General features: G+C 38.9%; 1 protein-coding gene across 9 annotated transcripts in view; it reads right to left on the bottom strand.

Annotated features, from left to right (window-relative positions):
- LOC310897338 (uncharacterized protein) overlaps positions 1-9,959 on the bottom strand; it is a 103,330-nt gene that overhangs the window by 20,000 nt on the left and 73,371 nt on the right. For 8 of the 9 annotated variants that reach the window (XM_083830817.1, XM_083830819.1, XM_083830820.1 and 5 more), the window contains exon 7: positions 8,661-9,470. The exons of the other annotated variant lie outside the window; for it this stretch is intronic. In XM_083830817.1, the coding sequence (XP_083686943.1) occupies positions 9,324-9,470 (147 nt within the window). In that variant the 3' untranslated portion in view covers positions 8,661-9,323. Of the gene's footprint in view, positions 1-8,660; positions 9,471-9,959 lie in introns of those variants that run through there. 9 annotated transcript variants of the gene reach the window in all.

Raw genomic sequence — 9,959 nt, 5'->3', positions numbered from 1 at the left:
TTCAGGTGTTCTGATCTCAATCTATCCTGTTAGAGATAAATTACCTTGTGCAGTATACTTAAATATTTATTGAGAGTAATTCAATAGCCTGGTTAGGACATTAAAAAAAAAAAAAAAAAAAAAGGTGACAGCCCTACTTTCTGCCTGATTCGTATTAACAATGAATTTTCTGCATAATGAATATTTAGGTTACCACCCTCACCTAAGAAGTGAGTAATCTTAAAGGTAGTCCTTGTTCCAGTGCAAGTTTAATTAGTTATGTAAGTAAAATTTCCCTGGCAATAAAAAAAAAAAAAGAAAAAGAATTAAAGCATCTTCTTCAACTAGTAGCTTGGACTGTCTTTTTGAAGGAGGTTACTGATTCAGACCAAGCAAAGATGTAAAACAGTTCATGATGCTCTTCTGGTGGGATTTATCTTCTGTAGCATTAAAGTTATGTTTGCATTAGGATTTTTCTTTACATTGGAACTGTATTTTTCAAATGACTATCTTAGTCGCTTCCATTTCTTGTGCATTGGCTCACATAGGGAGCAATCCTGGATTGCACAAACTGGGCTCCTTTTGGATAAACCTGTACTGGGAGATGCAGCTATATTTTCACCTTTTTGCAGCTATAAATTCACCTTTTTGCAGTGACTTCACTCTGCATACATGAGTTATTTAGGAAGGACCAAGCCTTTTTACACTAGCGTTATATTTTAGGAAAAAAAAAAAATCAGGACACTATCTGGACGGATGCGCTAATTCAAATTCAGTATCGAAGTGCCATAAAAGATCGTCATGTGCAGGACTGTCCAGTTGTTTATGATGAGGGGATAGGAAAGTTGACAATACAGTTTTTAAACTTCTGGAAATGTAAAGTTCTTGCTTTACACTTTCCTTAAGAAATTCCTAGATATTGTTGTCTGGAGTAAATCTAATGATCATTAGCTATTGACTAATCCTAGGCTGCCAAATATTAATTTAAGGATTGTTTGTGCTATGCAGTTTCTCAGATAATTCTCTTCCAATGTGGAGGCATTTTCTGTCTAGTTTATTTATAAGAAGTGATAGCTGTTGAATTTTCCATTACTCCAGCATACAATATTTATTTTATTAACTGTACCACCATTAGTGTATTTGGGGTTCAAGCCATGGACTGCAGTCATCTCCAAAATAATTTGAAACAATGAAAGTGAAGAATGAGTAATTTACATGAGCCACAAATGTGCCATTCACCCAAATACAGCAAGTAATTCATTTCAGAAGCTATTCTAATGAATGGTATCCATACTTCTAAAGCAAACAAATGAGGGGTCTGCCAACTTTTTTCCAGAATAGTCTTTGATGTGAGACAACACTGAATATGCAGAAGCTTTGAACAAGCAAGTTCAGAAAAGTATTGGGAATATGAGAAATAGTCTGCAATATGATTGCTCGGATTTGTCTGTTATGGGAAGTTCATGAAAACTGGTTCTGGATTATTCACTTGATTTTTTTTTCCTAAGATATTAACTACTGTAATACAGATTTCTTGCTGAATTACAAACTACACTCTTTTTTTGCCAATTCTTTATTGTTTGGCTCTCACTTGTAGCACAGCTGAGTTTTACTCTATTTTAAGCAATCTTTTTACATCTCCTTCAAATCTCACACACAGCGCACAAAATCTTTCTTTCCTGGAGAGACATTGCTGGACTGAGATGAAGTCAAATGCAAGTGAAAAAAGAGGAAGGACTAGAAAAAAAGGTTTGCCAGCTTGCATCCTAAAGGCATATACATGATTAACAGAATATATTTTCAACTTCCACTTTCATACATTCACATGCAAAACTAGAGGATATTTTCTGAAGCTTTTTACTTCTAAATTGTTTACTGTTACAGAATTATACATTAACCAATTGATTTTGATTAAATAGATGGCATTTTGAATGCACATAAAAGAAATTAATTTATAGTAGCTGGTTCATAACATTAATATGAACAGTGTTTATAGTATGAGGATATGTCCTAATAGCTTAATATACAACTCTATCCTGCTGCATTTAAGTACTTTGTAACCTTTCCAGACAAATATCACACCTATCTAAATTTAGGTGAAATACTAGTTAAATCCATTCACTTGGTTCAGACAACTGTTTCTGTGTAATAACTTTGAAGGAGCTCTGTAGGTTTTCATGTGAATTAAGTGACAAGAGTGTTGAAGAAAGCAATACTCTAGCTCTCAAACGGCAATGAAGGCGAAAACATGGGCCATCACAACCAGAGAACCAGATTACAGTCCTTTAAAACAATTTATAGAAAAGAAAGACTTGGAAACAAGCTTTTAAAGTGGTAGGAGTTCAATATCTTGTACAATGTGGGATGTATATATTTAAAAAATAAAAATAAGAACTTAAAATTCTGGGATAAATATGTGCAACTATGGTATAATCAAACTTGTCCAATGTGAATGAAACTAATCTGTTATTCTTCCTGTATCTTCTATTTATGCCTTTTCTACAACCACCTGTCTATGTTGCCATTCATGAATTTATACATCCTTTTCTTCATGCATGCTTGGATGAAAGTGTGTGTACAACTCTTTTGTCAAAAAAGAGCAGACTGAGAAGACACAAGATTGGCCAGATTTCTCTGTTGATGCACCTGAAAATAGAGATTCTCCTGCTAACAACATCCATGCTGTTTCATGCAGAGATGAAACCTTTCCAGTAGGATATTTTGCATTTTTATTCGCCGTTAAAGATTTATCAGTTCTGAGAGCATTTTCAGTAATAATTCCAGATAAAGAAATATACCTAAGTTTAGCTGTCCTCAGTATCAAGTCTGTGAAGGAAAAACAAACAAACAAGCAAAAGCATACAAACAACCAAACAACAACAACAACAAAAGTGAAACTAAACTGAGCTTTTTAAAAAAGAGATGTAATAATGTTCCCACCATCATTTTGTTGGTCTTATGACAGTTCAGAGAAAAAAAAAATAATTCAAAATATCCACATAAGACTGATAGAAAGTTATAAGATGACAATAAAAATAAATAAGATTCAAAAGGATCAGCTCCAGTTAGCAGGGATGTACTACCCAATGTTGGCCTCAAAGGAAAAGTATATCAAGAACAGAAGGAAGCTTAGATGAACAAGGCTGTTGAAGATTATATTTTGTTGTCTTCCCTGAAAAGCTCTCTGGAGAACCTCAGTAGATTTACTAGATTCAGTAACATAACTTCCTGATAGCTAATGGTGAAAAAATGGTTGTCAAAGAGATACTAGTTTTATTGTGTGAAAAAGTAATATTGTGTCTGCAGCTAGCTGGACATATGGTGTTGCCCTCAGAGTTTTCATTTTGAGTGAAAAATCATGCCTAAAAATTATGGATGCCTTTAAAAAATCATTCCTTGTCTCTATGATGCTCCTTACATGGATTTTGCTCTTCACAGCAGTTTTCTTCCAGGGTGACATGTCTGGCCACAGCTGTGCATCAGGCACAAACAAGTTCTCCTACAGAGCAAGTGTTTTCAAGGGGTGTAGTATGTGGGCTGTATTATAGCCCAACGTCTGCAGCTGGATTAACATCAGCCATTTTAGCTAACATCCATGATATGAAAAGAAATTTCCCCTAACTCTCATCTTTGAACCATGCTGTCAAAACATCTTTTAAAAGTTGGCAGCATGGTATTAGTAATAAAGTATCACAAAAAAACATTCAGTGTAGAAAACTGACTAAAACATGTTCTCTGGATTCTCTCATGGATTTCAGTAGGCTCAGTTATAGAGCATTTTATGTCTTAAGAGAATTATAGAATTTTTGTGTGAGTAAGTTTGCAATTTTCATATTAAATTATATATATATATATATCTTGACTTGTTTCTTCTTCAGGCTGACTTCCCTTTGAAGTTGCATTTTGCCTAGCATTAATAGAAAGATATTGAACCAAACAGACTTTTGCTAAGTTGCATTTCTGGAAATGTTTGGTTTCTAAAAATAATATTTACTTTTAATAGATGTTTTAAATATCAAATATTGTTTTGACTGTGTCACATTATATGATGTAAAAACCTGTCTGCACATCCACAAAGGAGCACAGAAAATAGAAGGGCAAGCAGATAAACAGAAGTGGTCATGCGGGGCGCCAGCAGCTGAACTGGACCATGGGAAATGGTGTGTGCCTGAGTGCCCGTTACTGGGATGACCTGAGTGAGTGACACCAAGTGCCAGCCCCATGGTGGGTGAGGGTCAGAGCCCTTGTGTCCATGGTACAACACCAGGAGCCAGTATAAGTACGCAAGTACCTATGTGTACATGTATCCTCACTTATGGACCTCCATCCTGCCCAGCCAGAGGGGAGTAACAGGATGAGGCCATTGGTGCTGTCTGTGTCTGTACAAGAGCTGTCTGGGTTAATTTGTGTGGCCAGACGTGCATATATGTATGTTCGTTGCCTGACAGTGTACATTGTATGAATGAGCTTTTATTTTGTACATAGCAGGCAATGGATCTCTTCTCAGGGTAACATCTCTGTTTGGCTAGATATGGATTTTGATAAATCAAGAGGTCTTTTACATCTCCAGCTTTATGAAGAATCTTTGAAATTATCAAAATGATGTAACTGCCATGTATTTTTTTCCTGGACAAGTGACTATAACCTCAGTTGGAGTCCGTTTTTTTTGGTCAGAGAACCTCATTCTTACATTTTCCTGTCTGAACAAACACAAAACCACATAAAGCCAAATTGCACAACCAAGCACACAATTATAGCCAATGGGATCACCCCACTCTATCTAGCAGATATGTTTGGCACAAACAGTACCCTGAAGAGTGAAGTCGGTAGTGGCAGGCGTCCCTAAGAATCCTAGGTGCCAAAATACTGTTTGATTTCATTTTGGATTGTGGTGGTTTTTCTCGGGTGGGCAGCCAAGCTCCACCACAACCACTCTCTCACTCCCCCTCCTCAAAGGGAAAGGTTGAGGAAATACGATGCAAAGTGCTCAAGGTTTGAGGTAACAACAGAGAGATTGCTCAACAATTGACAGGCAAACCAGACTCAGAATAGGAATATTAGTAAAATTTATTGCCTATTACTAGCAAGTTAGAGAAGTGAGAAACAAAGGAAAGAAACTAAAAACACCTTTCCCCAATCCACCCTCTTCCACCTCCTCTCTCATGAGCTGAGCAGGAAATGGGGGCTGCAGTCAGTCTATAGCACTTAGTCTCCACTGCTCCTGCATGGTCATTCTCTGCCCCTGCTCCATGTGGGGTCACTCCCACGGGATGCTGTCCTTCCCGAACTGATCCTGTGGGGGCTTCCCACAGTTCTTCTTCAAGAACAGTTCTTCAAGAACTGCTCCCATATGGGTCCATACCACAGAGTCCATCCCCCAGGAACAAACTGCTCCAGCACGGGTCCCCCACGGGTGGCAGCTCCCCCTAGACCCCCTGCTCCTCCGTGGGCTCCTCTCCACGGGCTGCAGCTCCGGCCCGGGGCCTGCTCCTGCGGGGGCTCTCCATGGGCCGCAGCCTCCTCCAGGCCACATCCACCTGCTCCACCGGGGGCTCCTCCACGGGCTGCAGCGTGGAGATCTGCTCCGTGTGGGACCCATGGGCTGCAGGGGGACAGCCTGCTCCACCAGGGGCCTCTCCACAGGCCGCAGGGGAATTTCTGCTGCATGCCTGGAGCACCTCCTGCCCTCCTGCTGCACTGACCTTGGTGCCTGCAGGGCTGTTTCTCACTGCTCACTCTCCCAGCTCCTGTTGAAGAACAGTTATTATTATTATTATTATTATTATTGTTGTTGTTGTTGTTGTTGTTGTTGTTATTGTTATTATTGTTGTTGTTGTTGTTGTTGTTGTTATTATTGTTATTATTGTTATTATTTTGTTTTCTTCAACCTGCTCTCACAGAGATGCAAACAACATTGTTTATTGGCTTGGCTCTGGCCAGTGGCGGGTCCCTTTGGAGCCTGCTGAAACTGGCCCTTAACTAACATGGGGCAGCTTCTGGATTCTTCTCACAGAAGGTACTTCTGCAGGCCCCTGCTACCAACACCTTGCCATGTAAACCCACTACTGGTATCCTTGAGTTTCAATGCACTTGATAGCTTATTTTAATTTATTTCTTAATTTTATAGTGTTTACTTTCAGTCTTGTCTAGTTCAAAAAATACTCAAATTTAAGTTCATAACAAAGACTGTCTATGACTGCAGTACTTCAAATCTGTGTCTGAAATTTTCTTGATGGAACCTGCCTTGACTTTAAAAAAAAGCATTGTCTAAATCTGCCTTTTCAAATTCTAGTCATTCAGGCTAAATGGGACATCTTTGACAGCTGATTAAAATATCTAAGTGTTATCATTTTCAATGGTCAGTATTGTGAACAGCACTCTCAATGTTTTTTTTTCCTCTACTTGTAAATTTTCATGATAGTTTTGCAAAGCAAATCTCAATTAAAAGCCCAATATTAAATCACATCAGGAAATCCTTTCACTTCAGTGAAGTGAAATAATAGAACAATAACTATTACTAGTCAAAAGAAACATTTAATACAACAGCGTAACCTTTCACAGTGTTATCATTAGCTAGCCGTGGTGATAATGGTGTTCATTTACACAATTTACACTATCTGAATGAATGTTATAGGGCATATCAAATCACATGTCTAGGGAGCCCATCTCTGATGATCTGATAATAAATACTTCCTGTCCTTTAGGGAAATATATGCTAATAAAGTTTTATCCCATTTCATGATTAAAGTAAATGGCAAAACTCTGTTTTGGTAAGAAAGGCATAAGGTCTTTTGCGTTACTTCAAAGATCAGTACAAGGCAAAGCCAGAGACATTGCAGTAGAACCCTTTTCAGTGGGTAGACACTGCCAATTTCAAAATACAGACATCTTCAATAAGCAGACAAGCAAACAAAAAACCCACTGTGTGATTGTCACTTCTTACTTTCCTTGCCTTTTGATGAGATTTACGTTTTGCAAATTTTCCTAGTTCTGAGGTTTCAGAGCAGGGTTCTGTGCAGAACAATGAGGAATATGAGCAGGCTCACAAAATAGCTGTGCCATGTTAGCCTCCAAGGAGCCACACTGAAGTACGAGACAAAGAATAAATGTACAATAACAAGCTTCACAGCCCTGTGGCTCGACACACTGAGGGACTGCTCAAAACTGTTATTGCCTCAGGTTCAAAGCAAAACAAAGCCATTGAAGTCAGTTTGAATGGCAGGCTGCAACTTTAATTTATATTAAAAATATGTGTTAATACAAATTATGCCTTTAACTTCATCAATTGCATTACCATATAACCTCATTTATGGAATGCTGAAGTCCTTTGATCCATTTTTTTAAATCATGATGGGTAAATAGGAAGGAATCTGTGTTAAGGGAAAACAAATCTGTGGAACTTTAAGACCCAGAAGATTTCTCTTTCTTGGTCTCATTAAATGGAAGCTGCTGTTCTCCACTACCAGGTCTAGCCAATAGTGACACACACCCCTGCTTAGTCAGAGCCACCCAGACGAGATTGCCCAAGACCATGTCCAGGCAGCTTTTGAGGATATCCATGGAGAGAGAAACCAGAACTGTCTGAGCAACCAGTGCTCCATCATCCATACAGTAAAGAAGTGCTTCCTTCTTTGTCTTTTATGTTGAATAGTCAATAAACAAACATTGTTGCAAACCAGATGTCCTTGCAGGTATCCTTGCAGGTATCCTGAATCTGTGAACCATTTCCCCAAGGCTCATACACTGTCAATCCATAATCTCCTGGTATTTTCTCCTGCAAGATTAGCATTTTATTATACATTAGAATCTATCTGTCTATACTCTTCTTTTCTTCTGGGAACTGATCATTGGCAATCCACCTGTACTGAATCCTTCTGTCTGCATTATACAAACAGCACAGATATCTCTTATCACAGACATTGTGATGGGCCATCAATCATTACATCCAGCCTTAAGTAAGTTGGCAAATTGATAACTGATGAATAAACATCACCATAATAGTTCTGCTCTCCCATATTGTATTTTGCCATTTAGTGTATAATAATTTTCTGTTGGCCACTGTATCCTTGATGTGGTTGTAAAGCTTTTCCATATATCCTAATAATTTCTGGTTTTGTGTAACTACTTTTACCACAATGGTCTCATTTTAAGTGACATGAGGCAAGACTGTAGGGATAGCTCTTCCTATACTTACTAGCATCTCCAGACCAGATACTCCTCCACAATTGTCCTGAGTGTCCAGTGAGGCTGTTGAGTGGCAGACTTTTCTTTGCCTGGATGATGTGGCCTGTGTTGGCTCCAACCATGTTCTTACAGAGTCATCTTTTTAGGGTACGTTGTAGTGGGTTTACATGGTGAGGTTTTGGAAGCAGAGAAGTTGCCCCATGTTAATGGTCAGCTTCATCAGGCTCCAATGGGACGCACTGCTGGCCAGAGCCAAGCCAATAAGAGATGCTGTTTGCATCTCTGTGAAAGCAGATTTTAGAAGGTAAAAATAACAAAAAACAAAAACCACCAGCACCACCAACAACAAAAAAACCGTGGTAAAACAGGAGCTGGGAGAGTGAGGAGTGAGAACCAGCCCTGCAGCCCCCAAGGTCAGTGCAGCAGGAGGGCAGGAGGTGCTCCAGAAACACAGCAGAAGTTCCCCTGTGGCCTGTGGAGAGGCCCCTGGTGGAGCAGGCTGTCCCCCTGAAGCCCATGGTGGAGCAGATCTTCACACTGCAGCCTATGGAGGAGCCCCCGGTGGAGCAGGTAGATGTGATCTGGAGGAGGAAATAATAATTTCTCTAATCTCCATATGCTCCATATGCTGAGGTTTTTTTTGCCCATGAGCGATCTGTTGTTGAGCGATCTCCCTTTTCTTATTTTGAACCTTGAGCCCTTTGCATCATATTTCCTCAGCATTTCCTTTTGAGGAGGGCGAGTGAGAGAGTGGTTGCAGTGGACTTCACCCAGCTGGGTAAAACCACCACATATGCTTAACTGTCCCAATTTTGTATTACGTGATTATTTATCACTCTATCATCCCTATAAATTTGAATATTACTGATGGATCTTCTTTCCTCTGTTTAGCTAGGATATTATTTTGTTCCCAACACATTACAAATTCTCAGAGAGCCTTGAGTTGGCAGTAACACTTACTCTTGCCCTCAGTGAATCCTTTGAGGCCCATTCTTTACTGTTGATGGAAAATGCTAGACCTTCTGATACATATAAACCTACCACTCCATTTTCAGTATTCAATGTTTAATAATAGCCAATTCACTCCTCCTGTACACTCCACAAATAATGTCAAGAATACTTTGTAGAACAAAATTGCTCCCAACTTGTATTGCAAGCATTTAGAAGCACTGCCAGCATCTGTATATGATCCATATCCATGGTCCTATGTCCCATCCCATGTCCTTTGTCATCTTGCCTGTGTCCAGTCTTCTGGTAGGACTGGTCTTCTGATAGTTTCCAAGTAAATATGATTTCAGCCAAGAAACCTAGCCAAAGATGGGAAATGGTTATGTCTTGTCTGAGAAGATGTCTGAGACACCATTCTGGCCCTTGATATGTCTCTAACCAACTCAGAAAACCAAGTGGGACTGACTAGCAAAATGCTGTGTCTGTATTTGTGCAATTCTGCTGCCTGCTTACGGATTATTTACTTGTTATCTTCCCAGAAATGAAGAGGCTACAAAGAGATTTATTATTACTATTAATTACTATTATTATTATTTCTTTAGTGATGTGTTGAATTATTTGAATGGATACTTAGAAATAGTCACCTTTAGAAAGTACTTTTTTTTTTTTTAGAATGAAGTGGCAAAATTAAAAGCTCATCTGTATTGTTTTTAAACAAACAAACAAACAAAAAGATATATTTACAAGAGTACATCATCATTACTCTCCTAACACTGTCTGTTTTCTTATAATACAGTACTTACCTATTTACTAACATTGACTATATAGTTCCCTTGACAGGTAAGAAT

Source organism: Anser anser (genome assembly GCF_964211835.1).
Source record: "Anser anser genome assembly, chromosome: 3".
In the NCBI taxonomy this organism is placed as follows: domain Eukaryota; kingdom Metazoa; phylum Chordata; class Aves; order Anseriformes; family Anatidae; genus Anser; species Anser anser.
The sequence above is the reverse complement of the archived record's forward strand: the minus strand, read 5'-3'. Positions and strand labels throughout refer to the sequence as shown.